The sequence below is a fragment of the Diadema setosum genome, chromosome 10 (genome assembly GCF_964275005.1).
Source record: "Diadema setosum chromosome 10, eeDiaSeto1, whole genome shotgun sequence".
Lineage (NCBI taxonomy): Eukaryota > Metazoa > Echinodermata > Echinoidea > Diadematoida > Diadematidae > Diadema > Diadema setosum.
The window spans coordinates 22,172,805-22,194,997 of record NC_092694.1 but is presented as its reverse complement, the minus strand read 5'-3'; the positions used below and the strand labels follow the sequence as shown (position 1 = coordinate 22,194,997).

The 22,193-nt window shown below is 38.3% G+C and overlaps 1 protein-coding gene across 1 annotated transcript in view; it reads right to left on the bottom strand.

The window, feature by feature from the left end:
• Positions 1 to 22,193, bottom strand: part of LOC140233851 (uncharacterized) — a 163,870-nt gene that overhangs the window by 72,540 nt on the left and 69,137 nt on the right. Inside the window, exons 6-7 of the mRNA XM_072313943.1 lie at positions 18,762 to 18,786; positions 17,446 to 17,508 (exon numbers count right to left, since the gene is read on the bottom strand). Coding sequence (XP_072170044.1) covers positions 17,446 to 17,508; positions 18,762 to 18,786 — 88 coding nt within the window. The remainder of the gene's footprint in view (positions 1 to 17,445; positions 17,509 to 18,761; positions 18,787 to 22,193) is intronic.

Below are 22,193 nucleotides of genomic sequence, written 5' to 3'. Positions count from 1 at the left end.
CCCTCTTCACTTGACTAATGCAAGATTTACTGGTGCATAAGGCAATAAATCTTGCCCTACATTTCTGCAGGGAATGGAAAAGGTGTGATCCAGCACGCAAATTTCTTGCTGTTGGTTGCTTTTTTTTGTTGTTCCACATCTTTTCGTTTTCAGACACCATATTGGACAAAAAAAGAATTGTTGCACAGAAGATGCATGCACAATCTCTAGATAACTACCATGGCAACAAGCTATACATTATAAATACACCCACTGGTCTGAACATGTTATGATGAATGTTACCACTGTGATTCATCCTAGTGAATCATTGTGCACATTAATATTTCTAGCAATGTCTACCCTTACTCAAAGGAGTCACACTATTTTGCAAGTTCTTTTTTATTTTATTGATTACAGTGCATTTGTGGAAATCATCTCACAGTAGTATGATACCGAAATATTTCTGAAGCAGGCATAGAAAAAACATACAGATGTTCACAATACTTGTATCCCATGTACACTGGATATGCACACATATATGCAAGGGCCTCCCATGCCATGCAGTGATTTCATTCAAAAGAAAACATCCATACCAGTGGGTCAAAGTCTAAGGGTTAAGCAAGTGGGCCTGAAGTATACGGCCCTTTATCAAGAATGTGATGACCTGAATGTCAAAGCTGAGTTTTGATCTATGAAATAAAACAATATGTGCATGACAGCTGTAGACTGGATGGATAGATTTTAACAGACTGCATTCAAAAACAGTACCAAGTGCAGAATTTGTAACGTTTGTTCCTGCACAGCAATCGCCTGTCATCATTTCAGTGGGTGACAAGCCTACAAAGTGGACCGATTTTAGCTCCGATGGAACATCCATGGATTGTGCGTTGTTTGGTCATTTGCATTCCAATGACTCCTTGAAAATCATCAAGTCGTAATGAGGGTACGGAGACGGCCGAGGGACGACTAACGAGTCTTGTGAGAGTCAAATTAGATTGGCCGCTACATTATCACTTTAATCTCGATACCTCCAATGCCGCCCTTACGACGCTGAAATCTTACAATCAATATTTGAGAGTGAGCGCAAGTACATATTCGGCATTGTGCAGCTTTTCTAGACAGCTTATGTTCTCTGCATAATTGTAAATAAATGCAAAGTCTGATACGTGTATGAGGAAAAAAAAAGATCACTAAACTACACAACAAAATTTTTTTATTAAAAAAAACTGCTGAATATCAAGCCACATGTGGGCAATGACTACCATGGAATCTATGCCTATCTGGGACTCCACACTGCAAGTACTAACTAATGTTGCTCTAAACAAATCTATAGATCTTAAGATTGTTTGTAAAGATCAAATTGTTCTCAAGAGTGATTTAAGAATAATACTACTATGTTTGCCTTTCTCTCCAGGTCTGCACAACCTGCTTCATATAAGAAATATATGTGAAGAAATGACACAAGAATGTCAGAGGTAACCGCCACATTTTATATTTTCTTTCCTTAGATATATGTGATATTTGTTTAACCCGTTGAGGACGAGTCCCGAGTATACTCGGGCAGGCGTCTATGGGAAATCCATGTTGTAGCAAAATCGGTCCGTCCTCAACCAGCAAGTTTTTGTATGGAGGAACAGGTTAGTTGAGGGAAGTATAATTTTAAATGATATATATATATATATTGCCAAAGTTTTACTCGCCTGATATCAAGGATATCAAGTAATTGTCCAAATTTTAAGTGTAACTTATTGTGAATCAATGGTTCCTGACTTCTTCCAAATACTTATAGGCCATTAGTAGAGGCAATTCCTCATGGACATGCTGCACTACAACCATTCATCAAATGGGACAAGGATTTTTTTACATGTTATCATGAAAAATACACCATGCAACAGTAACAAATATCAACATTTCACATTTGCTGAAAATACAGTGCAAGAGTCAGTATAGTTTGTTTTTGACAATAGCATTTTGGAGTATTTATAAGCTTATTTTGCAACGGAATAAAAACCAGTAATGATAAAAGAAGTTGTTCTTTGAAGCATGTGTTTATGAGAGAAATAAGAACGAGAATAGAAACACAATGTTGTATGAAACATAGAAGAACACTACGGAGAAAGGAACAATTGTTACCAAACAAATTGTTGAACCTCTAAACGATGTGACATCGTTACGATAATATTATTTTGATTGTATATTTTGAATGGAATCCTGAATAAATCCTCAGATGAGGCAAAAGAAAAAAAAAAATCATGAAAAATACAATACCAGTGGGCCTTGTCCAGTCAAGAAGCTCATAAGCTTTTAAAATGTAAGATTAACTTTTAAATGTAAATTTATTCCCCATAGTAAAAAAATCACAAACTCGGAAAATATTGCACTTAAAGTATACCACTTTCGGGACTGATTTAAATGTGTTTTGCATTTTCTGGTATAAAAGGAAGGAATAAAAAGTTACCTTGTTGAGAATAACAACTGGACTTATCAAAGCCTTTGAAAAAAAAAAAGCCTATAAACATACTTGTTAAAAACAATTTCCATCTTTTTCGAATATGATAATGCACCATCACATTTGTCAATTTGAGCGACTGCTCAAAAAAGAAATGTTCTCTAATGACTGTAGTGCCACTCCCTAATTTTCTAATTTTGCTGGGATGGGGTAGAGTAGGAAGGAGGGGGGAGGGGGGAGGGGGGAAGAATTGCATTGATTACATCATTATTACCCCACCTCAATTACCCGCACCCTCTGGCCTGAGGAGATCCAGCGAGGAAATAATTCAAAAAAATTCCATCCGGACACTGTCACCTGGTCTGGCTCTCGTCTTTACTCAGTGACTTTAATTAATCAAGACAATTCAGTAATGTCCTGTTCTTATTCCACGATAAAATTCATGACAAGGAATGAAACAAGAAACAAGGCAGGAAAAAAAAAAAATCTTACTTGCAATCTTGTTGATTAGATTTCCTTCTTCTTCTTCTCTTTTTTTTAAAACTCCTCTTTGCCCATTCTTTAAGTCTTATATTTTCTCCTTCATTCATTAAAGCGTTAGCAGGAGGCAGATGCAAAAGGAAAGCACAACAGACAATTATATATTCCTCAGGCAGTATAATAGTTGAGTCACTGTGCGTGAGCAGATAATTAAATAGAAAAGATTGATTCATCCCACATCCCACATCCCACATGCCTGTAGGATTCAAACAAACTCAGATTGGAATCACTTGAAGTTCTTATCATGGTAGTGAAAAATTGCAAATACTAGACATAAAAAGGGAAGAGAAGAAAAATATGCTGAAAACTAAAAAGTAAAATACAGGCTGTCGGCAAGCACAATGCAATGACAAATTGCTGACTGCCAGTTTGTGAATGCTGGCAAATCCATAAGAAAGCCAAGCAGAAGTGTTAATTGTAAGGCCATAGAAATAAGAAATCAGGAGTAGAGAATGAACTAAAGGCAACACTTAGGGAAAGTGCAGACAGAGGCCAATAAGAACTTTAAGAAGAAAAGCAACTTAATGAAATTGACTTTTATGGTGCAGAAAAATCACATCCATGTCACACTGAGGTACATACAGTTCGACCTCGATTATTCGGCCATGTTGGGACCGGCGCTCATCCGGATAAGCGAATTGGCCGGATGTGGGAGACACAATGTTAATGTATATAGCTGCCGTCTAAGCTGCCGTCCCAGTGCACTGGCAGCTAGGCAGGTAGCGTACCCCGCAACGATGGTGTAATCTATGGTAGCCTGCGCAAAATTGTAGTCCCTTCTTCACAAAAATAAAGTATATCTTTATGTGAAAATCATACATGTTTTACTTCAGATATTGAGAAACTTTTCATGCACATCTTATGAAATTAGTGAAATAGATCCATGAAAGTCACTATTTTTTCTCAATTTTTGGATGGAAAAAAAAAGTCCTTCACTGCGTGAACACATCCGGATAATAGAGATTTCTGGATAAAAGGAGGTCGGATAATCGAGGTTGAACTGCAGTTGAATTCTAAAATGATCAACACTCACTTAAAATTCAGTGCTTGGCATTCAGGTAAAACCAAAAATATGTACCAAGTAACCCAGAATAAATGTGTTTCACGCTATCAAGGTGGTTTCTTGGGAGAAGATAGAGAGCAATTAACAGACTGTATCAATCTGACATCACAAAGCTAAAAACATAACATTATTCTGGCCATTACTTGTGTGGTTAAAATAATAACTAAGAAACCTGATAAATGGTCTTATCTATCTACTCTAGGGAGCATATTCACGTTAGTAACGCCCATCCAGATTTATCTGCAGTTATCTTCACCAAATCATTACCAGATATCCATCCACACACCTGGATAAAACGATACACCACATGTAAAACAATCTGTTTGAGAACGTATCAGTACAATTGGTGTATGCACTGTCCTGGAATTGAACCCATAACCTTCTCTTCAGGGTGTCAAGAGCCCTGTCTGCCATACCCTGGTACTAACTCTGTTCCCCCTAGAAAACAATTTGAAAAAGAGGCTGTGAATGTGTGCGCGTGTGTGTTTCCCCTGTCTGTGTTTCAATTATCAACACATAATTCCTATTTTTACTGTGTGAAAATGGTACACAGGAAATGTAAGACAATTCTCCTGTTTACCATGTCCAAATTATGTGATTTTGTTGCTTTATAATAGTTTAGATTATAGCCTCAGGTATCATTTGAATGGAATTGAGCAAATACCATCAACAAAAAGGTGTGTGTCTGTGTGTATGTCTGTGTGTGTTCATTGGAGTAAGAAAAAGATATATTGGAGAAGAGAGAGAGAGAGAGAGAGAGAGTCTGTGTGTGTTCATTGGAGTAAGAAAAAGATATATTGGAGAAGAGAGAGAGAGATTTTAGAGTGGGCAGACAACCCTCTGGTTAGCACCAAGTTCTGACGCCGCCCACGTAAACAATTTTGGGCACTAACTTAAACACCATCTGCTGATGATGGACGGAGCCTCAAACAAGGAGAGTGGTGTCTGATTAGACACACGCCGCGTACTGCAGCTCACATACCGGGCACTGCAGCAAAAAACTATACAACCCAGCATAAAATGCATTGAAGAAAATTAATTGGACAACTTCAATTCATCCCACATGCCTGTAGGATTCAAACAAATTCTCTTGGAAGACTCATTTTCTTTTTCTTCCTTTTTTTTTGGGGGGGGGGGGGGGGGGGGCTTCCCAGCTGAAGTTGGAAGATTCTGTATGGCACCCAAGAATTAGATTTTCAGGGCAAGTGTCACTGTTATAACTGTTTCAGTTGCTGCAAAATTTGTCTCATTCTGTCACCACTGTTAACAGAAGGGAGGTCTCAGCACCTATGGACCCATTTTAAAGGTGATGCATACTTTCTAAATGCTTCAAGTATACTCTATGTTTGACATTTCCTGTGTGCTAGCCACTGGGCTGTGACTGCACAAGACACAAAGAACGGTTCTTGGTGTGACCAGGACCCACTTGTTCACACAAATGAGAGTAGGTTCTGGTTTCGCCCGCAGAAGGCATTTTGCACATATCACTTGTCTAAACAATCCCATTACCCACCCCTACCCAACACACACACATACTAGAGTGGTTGGATTAAAAATTACAATATTTAAAAAACGAGCGCCGACAGAATGCATGCAGTCGGACATTCAATATTCATAAGGTAATTTCTATAATGAAATGATCACTGATTTACATACATGAGATGGACTACTTAGGGAAAATTAACAGAGGCATCTGCTTGATGAACAGCCAGGTCACTCAACCTTTTATTCATTGCAATAATCTTGTAGAAGTCTGGCTGTCTGAAATATCAAATGTAACAGTTACTTACAACTCACTGCCTATGGTTTTGCTATCTAATGTAGATATTAAGAGATTCATGCACTTCCCCATGAAAATGAGCATATACTGTGTATAATTTGTAGAAAGTCTGATAGGTAGGTAGGTAGATAGATGGATGGATGGATAGATAGATAGAATGAAATACATAGATCTATGGATAGATAGGCGGATAGACAGAGACAGAGAGATGGATAGATAAATACATGGATACATAGATAAACAGATGGAGATAAATAGATAGATAAATAGATGGAGAAAATTGGAAAGGACAGATATATAGATGGATACATTGAGATAGACAACAGATATATTATATATCTGTATAATACATGTATATATATAACGGAGATAGATGACTAGATAGATAGATAGATGGACAATTAGATGGACAGACAGATGAATAGATAGATGGACAGATACTGTAAAAGTGCATATTTTCACACAACTAATTTTTCACACTTGGCTGGGTAAGATGAGTTTTGCTGGTTTCTAGTTCCACAGAATCAAGACATTGACTACTGGAATATACGGCAAGCAAAAATATTCCCATGCTTTTATTTTCATGCTAGTTTCTGAATGTTTCTGAATTGCGAGAAAATTTCAAAGCCACAAACATTTCAATTTTCACAATAAATACATGGCTAGATAGAAAGATTGATAGATGGCTGAATGGATGCATCTATGGATCAATAGACAGATCGATAGATTTGGCATGACTCATTCTGCCAAAGAAAACTAACTCTACATTAATTTTCCTATACATGGATTATTCAACACAAACTTTTAACTTCCTTAAAGTCCTATAAACATCCTCAAAAAGGTCATAATATTTAATATTTTTTATATCAAGTTTCGTTTGGTTTGGGGTTTTGGTTTCTGTGTCCCTTTGAAGATTTATGGCATTAACATGTCCAAACAAACACATCTCACTCTGTTCAAAGTATGAATTATGAATTATAAAGAAATACAAACACACACACACACAAAAAAAAAATCAAGCAACTTACACAATATTTCCTGTGGTTGGCCCACCAACCAATGTAAGAAATTGAAGAATTTACTGACATTTTTTATCAAATTTTGTACTGCAGCACGATACATATAAATGTAAATGGTATCTCTTGAAGTAACAGTCACTGACCACAAAGTTATTACATAATTCAAGTTCAAGAAATATCATCTATGGAATGTGGTTTTTGGCAGCACATCTATATGCAAAAACAATATGATGGCTGGGCTGTGAATCTTCCATTACATCATGCGAAACTGGACGCAATTTCTCTGGTATTCCTTCGGAATTGTAATTACTCACCAATTACTCCATAACAGCCACCTGCAATAGTTGTCTCTTTCTTTTTAAACCCCTGGGCCACGAACCGCAGGGCGGCTATTTGTACACGGCCAGAGCTCAAATTTAATTTTGCTCGTTGGGGTGCGGGCACCGCAAACATGCAAACCGTGCACGGGGAGAGAATTTCACCACAAATTTGGCCTGCCCTTTCAAATCCCCTTTTACAGGGAAGAAAACACCACCTAACATACATACAAACAAACACACGAGAGACAAAAATGCTATAAAAACAAAGCCCTTGTCTCTTTTAGCATCAAGAAACTGACACATATGTTAACAGGTGAATTGGAAGCAGTGTCCATGGCACAATACACCGAATCTATACCACCACCCTTCCCCCCTGCTATTCCCTTCCATCGCTCTAAGGTACAAATGAAATAAAAACAATTGGACAATGGTGCAGAGGCATTTTGCTTAATTTTGTAAACTAGTTTGTATCAATTATCAATGGCGTACATATTCTTTTCATTGTATTGTAGTCATTGTCAAGGAATGCCTACAGAAGTTTTATCATCTGACAGTGTGCACAAGTTAATAACTATTGCACACATACTACTTATCATAAACACAAATACACACACACACACACACACACACACACACACACACACATAAATATATATGGCACTGAGTTTAGATCAGGAAATTTGGTATGAGCAGGCCAGAATTGAAATTCAATAATGCATGCTACTCTGATATGCATGAGAAGGCAGCTACAGTTTTTGCCTGATTCGCTGGACAGATATACTATAGTTACTATGGAAACATTACAACAAATTGCAGTTCTATTGCTTTACAGGTACTTTTTTTTTTTTTTGATTAATCATTTTCAAGGCAATGCCTCTTTCTCTCCTTTGGCTATACATTTTGCAATCAGCATATACACTTGACCCAATGTTTACTGTACCTCATAATGGAAAAGACAAAAGAAAAAAAAAATGATTTGTGAAGTAATAACAAAGAAAAAAGGAATAAAAAACAAGTCTATATACCACTAATGAATTCCCCAAACCACCACCAAAGATAGATGGTGTGATATTAAATTACATATCATGGGCAATAGCTCTCTTATAAATTCAAAGTTAAAACAGAAAGTCTTAGTGCCTTCAATATTAATGCATGCTCCAGGCATGTTGATCAAATAGCTCAAATTGGCTGCGATGCCCGCGGGTTATGCACAACGAATTACACATTACCCATTATAGATAACTGACATAAACATTTTACGAATTAAAAAAAAAAATAGAAACAAATATAATCAGGAACGCTGCAGAGAAATCTTGACTGAATTGATTAGCCCTGCCTGATACTTCTCTTTAAATTCCTTTTTTTCATAATGCTTTTTTTACTTTTTTTTTTTTTTTTTCATTTCATAGTACATTGTGAAATTCTCCTTATTCAAGGATTATATGCCTATAGCTTTCATAAATGCAATTACTTTAATTCCTTTTTCTAAATCCATTCAGGCAGTTTGATTTTCAAAATATTGTATCGGACATGCCATGGTAATACCAGGCTGAGTTTTTGAAACAGAGTTCACAAATAACCCCTCCCACGGCAGCAGCAGCAACAACAACAACAACAACAACAAAAAAGCACTGCTCAAAATGAGAATTATATCTTCTCTTACAATTTTGGATGAAGAGAACCGCCGTTGATAAAAAATAATGACTTCCAGCATCGGATTCCTCAACCATGGTAAATTTTGGGCTCTGAGGCCTGAAAGGAATGTTTGGGTCCTATTGACCTCTACATAAAAAGCTTTAGTTTAATGTCTTTCTTTGCGTCAATCTCATTTACATCATAGACTGACTCTACCTTAATCTGATTAATTGCCGGGCTCCATTAATAGGTGCAGAAGGATCAAAAGACACAGATACAAAGAAAATGCAGCAGCAGCAGCAGCAGCAGTAGCGAGAGGCCAAAAAAAGAAAAGAAAAAAAAGCGAGAGATGGAGAGAAAAAGTCGCTTATATTGGATTTTAAATCTTAATTAAATGCACAATATTCCCCGCCTGTGTCTTCCTAATTTTGCCTTGTTGACCTGCTGGATTTCACAATACATTTCTAACGAACACGGCCCACCAGCCCAAGGTTGGTTATTAAACAACCTCGCCGTGCCAACGGAGAGCCTTGCACGAATATGTTACAGCAGTCGTGAAAGGCCTTCCTTCTCTCTCTCTCTCTCTCTCACTCTCTTTCTCAATATCACCGTTTTTCGCTGCCTTGCTTTCCTTGTATAAAATGCACATTTAACCAAAGAACCAAACTGTTTTGCTTTAAAGAGCCTCTTAATTCCGTGAATTCATTTCCCATCCATACACTACAAACACGTAAATGTCACCGTATTTTTCTTTTTCTCCTCTCTCTCTGGCATTCTTACTGATCTAAGCTTTCACTTTACTGCACGATGCTCTATCCCAAGAATTAAGTGTAGGCTTTCTGTATGTACTGTATCTAGACTTCCATTTCTTACTTAGAGTCAGATTCTGTATTGGTGAATTTGTCCTTTTTGTGAATTCATCATCTACTGTGGAGTACATAATTGGTAGAACGTATAGGGCATCATTGGTAGAATGTATCTAAGAGGATAATATTCCAATCAAGGAGGTTCTAGCCCAGCCTCACCGAGTACCTCCCTGGTATATTCCATTTTAAAACCACACAATTCTTAACAAATGAGAAACACTGGTATTCTCTCTGATTCTGTCTATGATTATGGCATTACATACAAATTAATTCTCATAATATTGATTAAAGGGAATGTGAAAAAGCAGCATGTCTGAAATAAGATATAACATGTCTACACTAATAATGTCATAATTATTGTAATTACTCTTGCAGATAAATGGCTGATTAAAAAAAAAAGACTAATGATTCAAGGTAGCTTCAGTTTCATTCTAAGTTTAGGAAATACTGAAAGAATCAGTTGGATGAAGGAAAAATTGATACAACCAAGGAAACACCTGCGTCAAAACAGAAGTATCGACACGATTTGCGGGCACTGATAAAACCAAAATTATTCTGCATTCGTGTACTCCTTGAAGCGAAGAGTTGGGTGAAAAAAATTCTTTGCTAGACTGCGACAAAAACTCTGCAGTTTTCGTGACTTCAAATACAGCAATAGTAATACCGTCACGCAGATCTGCACAACAGCGACACGGCACTGCCCCGAGCTGCCGCTTGCGATAGACAATGCCTCTTTGACTTTGCGACCTGGCATACACCGCGTAAGGCCAGCCATGAACAGTAACAAGCTTTTACGAATTGATAATTTGGTAAGTCGATAAGCAGTCTGCACGGATCACTGGCTTAAAGGTCCAGAGGGGATCAAGCGAAGATTCTCATCTCACGAATGCTTCATCTCAACACATGTGGTCGGGGTGGGGGGGGGGGGGGGGGGGACAAGGGAGAGAAAAAAAAAGGTGTGTGCTCAACGTGGGTATGCTGATGTTAGTGCAGCATGAAATGTAACAGAGATATACTGCAGTCTGGGAACCAGAGTGCAAACACCACCTGCTTCGCTAGCGCGTCTTTATTCTTTCCCGGCTAGCCTGACATTCAGGCTGTCCTCTCTTTTATCTTGTGACTACGAGATATTTGTTTAAATAATTCATCAACAAGCCTTGAGTAGGGACTATTCCACCAATAGTACATTATCATGCCAAACCTGCCATCCACAGAAACAAAATAATACCACAGGACGTAGTCTCCTCCCACACTTCTGCCTTTATACAAACGCAACACGGTAGATGATGAGAGAGGAGAAAGAGAGACGGTAGTCTGAAAAGAAGCCAATGCTCGCGGGAGAGTGCAGACGGAGACTTCGATCGGGCGACAGTCTCGAGTGTTCGCGGGGGTAGAAGATGTTGTTAATGTATGGGGAATGTGCACTGCTTTCTCATCAACACAAGACGTATTGTCTACTGATGGACAAAGGGAGCGTTAGAGCTGCACCAGTTCCTTAGGGCCAATGACCATCTGACTGCTATATTCTCTACCTTCACATTTCCAAGCACTTAATTCACATAACATGGCAAAAATACATTACGACTAGACATAGGGGAAAACAATCAACGGAATACAAACATCTGTAATGGTTAAAAACAATACTGATGTGAAATACTCAGTGTATGTATAATGTATGACACATCATTACAACATGCTCATGTACAACAACATTCAATAGCCTCTTCATGACATCATGCCTCATAAATTTGACTGTTAATACATCTCGCAGGTTTAAACAAAGAACAATAACTATTTTGCTATGTCAGCATTTTGTGCAGACATACTTATTTTCATACCACCATCTTTACAATCAGTTTCAAAATTTGTAGACCACCACTTCGTAACTGCTCCTTTTGTTTTTTGTACACTGTTCTTTTCTAGTTGTGTGTGATCTACACAACCATAAAAGTGCAATACTACTACATATAACTACACATTGTATGTTGCAATCATAATACCCAGAATATATATTGATGTATTATCATAATATATATCAAGACTAAGTATTTCTATGGCTTTGCCTAGCAGACGTCATTACACCAACATATTGAGGACATTTACCACAATTTCAAAAGAAAGAAAAAAAGAACAAAAAATACACACAGCAAATACTTGCTACCACAGAATGTGGAAATGACTAGAAGCAATCATCGTGTGGTTTCTTCATCGGGGATGGTAACTGCTGGGGATCCGTAATTTGAATTACAAAATCAAAACTTCTCCAGTTTCATATCATGATGGAAGGCAAAGCATGTGGCTTCTGCCAGAGCACATTTTAGGCAAATTCAGGGACAGTCCCAATCACAAACTTGCGAAAAACGAGACAGCAGTGGGAGGAAAATTGGAGCTGCACATAGTTTTGTCACGTCTATTTCATGAACATGGAATGACCACTGGTGACAAAAGTCATAAATGATGATGTTTCCTAGAGATATTAAAATCTGCCCTACATTCTTTCCTAGCTGACAGAAGTACTTCTGTCAGCTGGGAAAGAATGTAACTCGAATGATATCACAGATAACATGCTGCAATATGTTAACTAAGGGAGTTGGATTTGAAACTAGGACGAGTTCATTTCTTTTCTATGTTGAGAACCAGTATGTTATTAAGTCCAAGGATGTTGCTAAGCATCAGTGGTCTTTTGGCACTCAAACCTCATTTCTACTTGGCATTCCTATGATGCTTTGCAAATGTGTGGTACAATCACATTGACTGTAAATGACGCAGAGTTAGGGCTGTGTGCATTTTTTTTTTCTTTTTTTTTTTTTTTTTTGCTTTCTCTTTGTCTCCGTACTCCAGTCTAGTCAAATGCAAGGTCACTCTTTTCCCCAAATTCAGGGCAGATTTAAATATCTCTAGAAAACATCATCAAGTGACAGGAAAGGAATTGTGAGAAATGCTTTCATTGTATTGTGGCATTTGGCGATTTATTGATCAGTTTGGGTGGGTTTATGCGTTTGAGCAGAATATGTGAATTTGGCATGCTGTCGACCGAGTCAGGCATGCGAATGTGGCACAAAAGACTAAAGAGACAAAAGAGTTGCAAACTAAAAGGCCAGTGGTGCTTAGCCATGTTTGTAACAATGTCCTTAACAACATTCTGGTTTTCAGCCCAGATAATTTGTCCTGTCTTGATGTGCATGTTTTGGCACTTACTCATTTTGTCAACTTTTTTTATGAAAACAAAGCTCACCTGCTGTACAACCAAAAGTATGATTCAATCTGGGGCCCGTTTCATAAAACTTGTTATCAGTGACAACTGCCACATTTCTATGACAAATTTTCTCTCAGCCAATCAGATGCAAGGATTTCAGTAGCTTGTCACATCTATGACAACTTGTCACTGATGACAAGTTTTATGAAACGGGCCCCTGGACACCGAGTGACTGCGCCAGCTGAATATTTTGAGGGAATTAAACACCTCAAAAAGTGAAGCTGGAGTTACTATCTCATCCAAAGGGATCTAAAGCTTTAGAAGTCAGGTTGCTGCTCAGCAAGGAATGTGCGAAAGGTAAAAACAAACGTCAGGTGTGGAAGTGTGCCTTTAAAACAGCACACCTGGAGTGCCGCACCAGTTTCAAATGACAAGACAAGCTCTTGCAACAAAACTACATGAGATGAGGTCATACGGGACTGAGAGGGAAATACAATTGGTTTCAGTTTCCAAAACATCACTCCTATTACCGCTATGAGCAAACACAAACACATATCTTGGATATGTGTCAGTTTACCTTGTATATTCATTTCAAAACTAGAAACATAGACAACTCTGACATGAATGCATTAAGGCAAATTGTCGTGCAATTGGGTCATAAATGATAGTAATGGTGTTTTTTTTTTTTCTTTTTTTGTTTGTTAATGTGCTAATTGTGTCTGTGCCAACAATCATAACTTGTTTATATATTTTGGTGTTTGGGTCTCTCTCTTTTTTTTTAAGGGGGGGGGGGAGGATGGTGGGAGAAGGTGATAGGTCAATTCATATGTTCAAGGTAACTCTTCAGGTACTTTACACAATGCACTGTTGCATGAGATTCACAATTATAATGAACTAGAAGAAAATACAACTCTACCACTGGGATAACAGTTTTCCACAAATGAAGGGAAGAGGTCTGAATTTGTCTAAGGAGATTGCCAATTAAAAGAAGCTTTAAAAATCCTGTCATTCATAATGAAAAAAAAAATCATGATTTGGAGAAAACTTGTCATTATATAGACTATTGAATCCATGAAAGAGGTATCTTAGCAGGCGTACCGAGAGGTACCCAAAATATCATCGTAAAAATGGTGCCACTGAGTGTGACTTTCCTTACTCAATGCCAAATTTGTTCACGCAATGCGTAGATGTGCGCAGACTGCTGATCATATTGCAAATGCACATGATGGGGAAAAAAAAAAGAGTTGAAGAATTTTGAGTTACCACGAGTTCAGTAAAGTTGCTATTCGTTGTTACAGTGTGAAAGGAATAGGTCCAGCATTGCAAATTTCAATGTTATGGTTTTTCTCTGTTACGATAGGCCTGCCCACTTTTCAGAGACTCCAACCCCACGCAGTGTGGCATCCCGTGTGGCCACGATCCAGGGCCCTTAAAAACGAACCCTGGAAGCTCTAGAGTTAAAGGTTTTTGCTTTATTTTTCTTTTTTAAAAGTACAGTATATGACAAAGCTAAAGTTAGGCATAAGAAAGACTAAATGTAATGTGGGAGAAAATACATCTAAATGCTGCGTTCACACCATGTTCCTGGCAACCACAGCAGCCCCATTTGCCCAGAACGTAATGCACTGTGGGTAGATGAGACATTCTCCTGTTTTCCCCCTCTTCATATTCTAGTCTTGTTCATTCCAGCCCTCACCCCAGTGAACATATTAGCTATCGGAAGCTGTTGTCACGGCATCTGGTCGGGCTAGACTATCAATATCTACCATCATGTTCTGCTATGGACCACTTCCACGTTCTGATACGGCCTATTACGTGCCGTCGTGTTTTGTTGTGGCCATCCCATTTAATCACAGCATACAAGGCTTCTCATTAGCACCGGGACTTCCATGGCAAATTTTTTGACAGTTCAAAAATCTGACACAACATCCACGACAATCACGGCCTGTCACGTTCATTGCACTGCATTGTCTCACGTCCACCTCGTTTTTGTCCACGGTGGCCTGAAATGTGACTGGTGGCCCCGGAACATGGTGTGAACGCAAGATAAGCAGGAGGCAGAAAGCCAGAGCTGGGGAAATCGAAACTCAAGTAGGAAAAGTGAGAGATATTGAGAAAATGGCTTTAGGAGATGCTGTTTTGAAAGTGGGCAAAATTGGAGTCTCTCACTTTTTGAGTGCTTTCACATAGGAATGATGGGCGACAAATGACTACTAGGATCATCTTCACTGAACACCATTTTTCAAAGTTTTGAAATCTGCTCCACAAATAATTATCATAATATGAGATATTTTGGAAACCTTGGTGAATCTCAAACTGAACTCTGCACTAATCAGACACGTATGTTTTGTTATTAATAATAGATACAATATTTCAATGTGTACATGCAAATGTCAGACTACCAGGTACCTCCTCTTTCAAACAAACGTACACTACCACGTAATATGCACCGACTTCTCCTTCTGTCCCTCCGACTCTTTTTCTCGCTCTATATATATCTCTCTCTCTCTCTTTCTTTCTTTCGCTCTTGGAGCTGACCCGCACTTGCATGACCCTTGCTTGAGCGAGGGAAGGCAGCTCAAGATCCACTTTGGTCATCGTCCACTCTCACAGGATTAATTGCCGGTCGGCGGACAGACACCTGAGACATCTGAGGGGACGCCCGCCCCGCAAACTCTCGTCTTGTCGTCCAGCAAAGGACCTGTTGTGCCTACGGTCATCATTTAACCCATTCAACGTCCACTCAAAGGTGCAGTCCAGCTATGACAGAGTGACTGAAAAAAATATCTTAATACTCTCAATCTCACGCTCTAGCATTCATTTTGTTTAAATTGTTTGCATTTTATTTGTTATTGCAGTTTATCTGTGTTAAGCTCAAGTTAACTATGGGACGATAACACATTAGCCTACTTGGAAATAGTACAATAAAGCATGTTTATGTCACCACTGTTTAAACCTAATCATAAACGGCCTTGAAAAATTCTAAGTGCCTGTTCCTTCATTGTTGGGATATGGATCGATACATAACATATGAGCTGAGTTTTCTTTTCTTTCTATTCATTTAATCTTCTATGGGGTGGGTTTTGAAATAAAGTGCAGACATCACAATTTTCTATATCTTTTGGAAAAAGAGACAATCTAAAAATTATGACTGTATTTGCAGCATATTGAATACGCCAGCAATAAGGCCACAACGGCAAATAAGCCACATCCTGACATTGGTGATGAAAATCAGAACAAAAAATCAGAAGGATTTGTTGTAAACAAAACTTAATTTCTTTTCTACGTTATTTTTTATAAGAAACTTTTTTAATTCTAAGTGTTTCCACACATATCCAAACAATAACAATAACAATCAGCACATTGCATAGTCCCATACATGATTATGTGTGTAAGTTAGGCAGGTGATTCTCTTTAATTTGCTTGTGCTGGCATATAGGTTTCGCCCAGACTTGACTGCTTTATTTTTGTTAAAAATGGTGCGGCCTTATCGCCGGTGAATACGGTAAGCACTTTACTGCAGGTCTCAACTGAGAATTACAAGCCACTTATAGACACCTTGGTGTATAAAAAGTACTATAGACTTGGCTCATTATCTCTTTAGGTACAGTGTATGTGTGATTAGGAGAGGGTACACACAAACATTGTTTAAACATGTATAGGATGATGTAAATGCCTCGACATATAAACTGATGCAAGAATGTAAAATTGCCTGGGGCGCATTGACACACACTCGCATCCCAGTGTTGAACTAACAAAATGTAGCTTGATTGATTGCTGTTAAGTCCAGTTGCCCATGGATCACAGAAATGCATTTTGCAACAGCTTGATATTTGTGATGTATCAATTCAGATGCAAGCTTTATGCTGCCATCAGTCTTTCAGAAATTCATAGCCTCTGGGTCAACAGTAAGGTGACCCATAACCTTTATTACATACACATAATCAGTCCACACTTGAAAGCCCATGAGAATCGCTTTGCATGCACACATTTTCATACATTGTTGGTGTGTGTGTGTGTGTGTGTGTGTGTGTGTATCGTTTTTGCATGCTTGTATTTGGGAGAGAGTATATGGAAACAGATCAAGGTGAGCAAATTTTTGCATCAATCAATCAATCATATTCAATTCATCAAGTTCAATTAAACGCGGAAGAGTACTCACAAGGTTTCTCTCATAGGATATTTGTAAAAGTATGAGAAAAATATGAAATGTGTGTACTTATGAAAGTGCTAACAGTAGTTGTACAATATTCCCCAGCAATAATAGAAGAAAATACTTGGCAATAATGGTAGTCCAGAAAGTCAGTTGTGCTGTTGGTAATAACAACAGTAGTAACCAGCAGTTAAAAAAAAAAGAAGAAGTAAAGAAGTAGTTACTGAAGTACCTAGAGTAACAGGAGTATAAGAAAGAGAAGCCACAGTTGTGATCTATTCATGGATGTCAGTTGATAGAATCATTGGATACCAATCATTTAGACAATGGTCAAAAGTTTTGTCTTGCATACTTGAAGACACCATACTCTCTTTTGATCCTTCAATCATTTTTTCTTCTTCAAAGAAGCAAGGAAAGAAGAAAAAAAAAAACCCGCCAAGCTTACCTCCGACGTCTCGTGTACTTTCCCCCGCTGTGTCCCGATCCGTCACAGCCAGGGGTTGAGCAACTGGAGAACAGACAGAGCATGGGAGAAAAAGGGAAATGATATGAACTTTAAAGGGAAGATAAACCCCAAGAACAATGTGGATTGAGTGAAAGCAGCAACATTAGTAGAACACATCAGCGAAAGTTTGAAGAAAATCGGACAATCGATGCAAAAGTTATGAATTTTTAAAGTTTTGGTGTTGGAACCGCTGGATGAGGAGACTACTACAGGTTATGACGTATGAGTGGACTACAATATCAAGAAAATATAAACAAAATACTACAAAAATAAATTTTTCATGAAAATTACAAATTCCATCAACTTGATATTGACATTATGTTAAGGGTAGCAATTATTCCCCCTTCTTTCTGAAAGCGGTTGGTCCACTGCTCTTTCATAATTCTAGAAAAGTGAATTTTTGTTGAATATCCTTTATATTTTCTTTGTATTGTTGTCCACTCATACGTCATATCCTCTAGTAGTCTCCTCATCCAGCGGTTCCAACACCAAATTTTTAAAAAATTCATAACTTTTGCATCGATTGTCCGATTTTTCTCAAACTTTCACTGATGTGTTCTACTAATGTTGCTGCTTTCACTCAATCCACATTGCTCTTTGGGTTTACCTTCCCTTTAAAAAGATTGACAGCTTCCTTCAAATCCCCCCCCCCCCCCAACACCCCTCTTTTGTTAGTGGTCAAGTCACTGTGTGGACATTTCCTGGTCTGGGAGTCCTGTAAAGATGCAAAGTGCATAGTGCCAAAGGATTGCCTGTGCTGAAAAGTCATCTTCATATCAAGTATAGTCACAAACATTTAACTGGGACTTAAGATGAATGGTGAGCACCCCATTAACCTATGAGCTGATTTAGCTAGAACACATGTTTCCCACAGTCACCTGAATGAGTACAATTGAAACTAAGTCTTCAGTGGGTAAATACAACAATTTCATGGCAACATTTCAGACGGACATTAAAGTTTCCAACTCAGACAAGTGAGACAGCACTTAACCCTAATATGCCCAGGCCCATAGCTTTTAACTTGCCAAGCTTAAATTATTCATCGATACTCATGATTAATCCTTCCAAACTTAACCTAGATGTTAAGTTAGCAAACCAACTTTGGTGCAATAATGTGCCTCAGCCCAACAGAAAGGCCATGGCGACACACCACAAAGAGTTAAAGCGGGTTTCACTTTTCTTTTTCTCACTTTTCTTTTCTTTTCTTTATTCAATGGTATGCAAGAAGAATATGATCAAAACAATCAAATACTTACCTTTGTGGATCTGGTGCGGGTTCAACTGAAAAAGAATGAAAAGACAAATACATACAAAGTAAAGTCAACAACAGTCCACAATCAGTTGCCACTCGCATCCAATTAGTCCAACATTTGCAAAACATAGCACTTGGGGCTGGCATGCAAGTTTACGAATCCATGGTCATCAAATACACAGCCATCTCCTACTATACACTTGATTACTTTGGCTTGATGATGCTATTCGAGATAGAATTCTCCACTGTATAACAATCTTTTGACCACAAGGAGTAGTAGTGTACACAATGCCAGTGTTGTGGTTTTTTTTTTCTCTATTTTTTGCTATGACTCTTTTGGGAACTTCCTCAAAGACGTGGCCACTAGTGACGTAATTAAAACCTGTGGCAGTCTGCAATAAAAGGAGAGAGAAGGAAAGAGACTAGCTGTGCTGAAAATCTATTGAAGGGTCATTTTTGTGACAACAAAAGCTACAAAAATAGACACTTACTTCCTTGTCTTTGCTCCCATCTCTTTATCTGATGCCACGGACATACACACACACACACACACACACACACACACACACACACACACACACTCTCATGGCATACTTATCAAAGTGTAAAATCTTGACAGGTCCACCCCCTTGCGAGAGAATGTCAAAACTTGGTATGTTTGTCTCAAGGTTTGGTCACTGATCATTTACATCATCCACAAAATAACTCGCCCAAAGTTTCAGTATTGATACTGCTCATGATAAAATTCATATCCAAGTAATATCAATATATATTTCTCTTTTTTATATATATATTTTCTTTTTTGATAGATATCAGGCATAAGGGCTGCAGAATTGCCTTTCATCAGAACATCGGGATCTGAATACAGCTAGATTATTTACCTCAGCCAGAGATCCGTTTACGTTAATGTCACCGATACTATCCACAGAGCACTAATTAGACATTATCCCTCATGCAATGTGGTTGAATATCCCATGCTCTGTATCGGGTTTAACGCAGAACCGTACACAGCTATGCAAACAAATCTTGGAGGAAGGAATCTGCTCTACGGTGAGTGACTGAAGGCGTGGTAAATTCACGTTACTCGTGGACTGCGTCCAAAAAAAAAAAAAAATGTATCACTCCTCCGGTTACTGCCACATGCACACTTCACGTTGTCACGTAATACATACTCTTTCAACGTGTGCCGCACATATCCATTCATCAACACTATAACACAGACCTCCACGAAGCTGCTCCTTACTATATTCTCTGCACACTTTATTTTCCCAATGCAGGCAAGCCTCGCCGACGAGAGTTACTTCAGCAAGAACCAAAACTACGCACTACCAACGGCGGTGAGAGAAAAGAAGCACGATCCCATACTTTCCATTCAAACTGTAAACCCGTCTTTCCTCTTCTCCACTTGCTGAAATAATGCAGATTTTCATAGAACTTTCTCCCTTTTTGCCCATTGTGATTTTTCTCCCTGATTTGTTGGTGGGGCGGCTCTAGTGCATTGGCTTCGACCGCTTTTGTAAGTATCTTCCATTCAAGTTTTTTTTTTTTCTTCTTTTTCTTTTTCTTGGCAACCAGTATCAATCCTTTGGGGAACTTTTCTAAGGCTCGCATTCACGTAATCTCTTCTCCACAATGTTCAGAGAAAATGTCAAGGAAACTCCCAACTTGGTAACAAAAAGTCAAACTGAAGACTGTAACCAGGCAAACATTGAGACTCACATCATACCTTGCCAAGAGTTCAAAGAAAATTTTGTACAAGTGAAAGACTGCTCCACTGCTTAATATGTCACATTTTACCAGAACTTTACCTCATTGATTTTATGCTTTTTCACTTATTCCTCAGTCATATTCCCTTCTGTTGAAAAGGGAAAAAAAAAAATAAAACTCTGTGCTCTACAAGTTACAAAATTTCTTTCTATGTCAAAATCATATCCACAGGATATTTTCATTCCATCTTCATTTTCTTGTCAGGAAGGTGATTTGAAAATAAAGACTTTTGCATCCTCTTGACTAATTTCTGAACTGGTCCATCTCAAATGTTTACTCATTGCCTTTGAAAAACATTGTACGTTCCCCAGGGCAGATTCCTGTATGTAGCAGGTTAGCATGACTGATGTCCAAGTGCAACATTCAGGCCCATTATATCTTATTACACATTTGTTTGGCATTTCTTTAACCCTTGAGATACTGCGCAAATTACCCTATGCATACACACAAACACACACACACACACACACACACACACACACACACATACACGCACATAAGGAGGCCTTCCATTGAGCAAATTTATAAGTGATGACTGTAAATTCATAAGCATCTCATTATTATGATTTCACAAACAGATCACATTTCAACGACATTAAAAGAGCACTCGACCTTGCTCCTCCAAAGTACGTATGAAGAATATCTTAACGAGTAACAGGTCAAGGATATGTTTGTGTCATTTTCATCAAAATATGAATATTTGTGAAGGCACCTTGATATATTTTCCTGATATTGTTCCACTTCTGAAAACTAGTATTGCTGTATAATTCCTAACTAGAGAGGGCAGCACAAGGAATTAACCAAAATTTAAAACATGCCATTTAACTGGAATGGACTGTTCTTAACAAACAAACAAAAAAAGGGGGGCAGGGGTATTCCCAACCAATTAAAGGTTGTGTAATAATAAAGAGTAAAATTTTATATGCACAACAGTGAAAGTTTGACGGGAAAAAAAAAAATCTTATATAATGATAATAGATCAAAGACGATAAAGACAAGGCAGTTATTGAATTGTAAAATTTTGTCAATTTTCACAAAACAGTTCTTGACCAGTTGTTTTCAGCCTAACTTTCAAGTGGTCCAGGATTTTACTTTCAATTTTTACAAAGCATTTCACTTGACTTTCTGCATTTACTGACTCCATACATACATTTGGGAAACTTTCTCTCTGTAGACTCACTGCATTCACATTGGGGTTTGGGAATCTTCCATTTTCATGAAACAATGAGAAATAACCTCAAAGGCAATTTTTCACTCAAACATGAAAACTCCAAAATCACTGAACTTTCCTATTCAATGTCTGAGATATTCATAAAAATCTTCAGCGTTTCCTTTGTATGATTGTACTCTGGGAAATACAGTTCACCTCAACATTCAAATAGTGCGTTAAAACATTTGAAGAGTTGGAGTTGTGGAAAAAACAAAGAATAAAAGTATACGGGGGGAAATTTTGCTGTGACTGACACCAGCATGTATGAGTCTTGTGCATTGTTACTGGGGTTCTCCTGTGATCATTTCCAAGGAGGCGAGCTCATAAGTTCTTCTTCTCTCCCAGCCTGCACGGCTAATCATCCTCACGTACCCCACGATCAATAGCAAACCATGCTGTGCGTCAACATGGCACGGCGCTGCGCGGACCTGGGGGGAGCAACAATGCCTCTGCACCGCC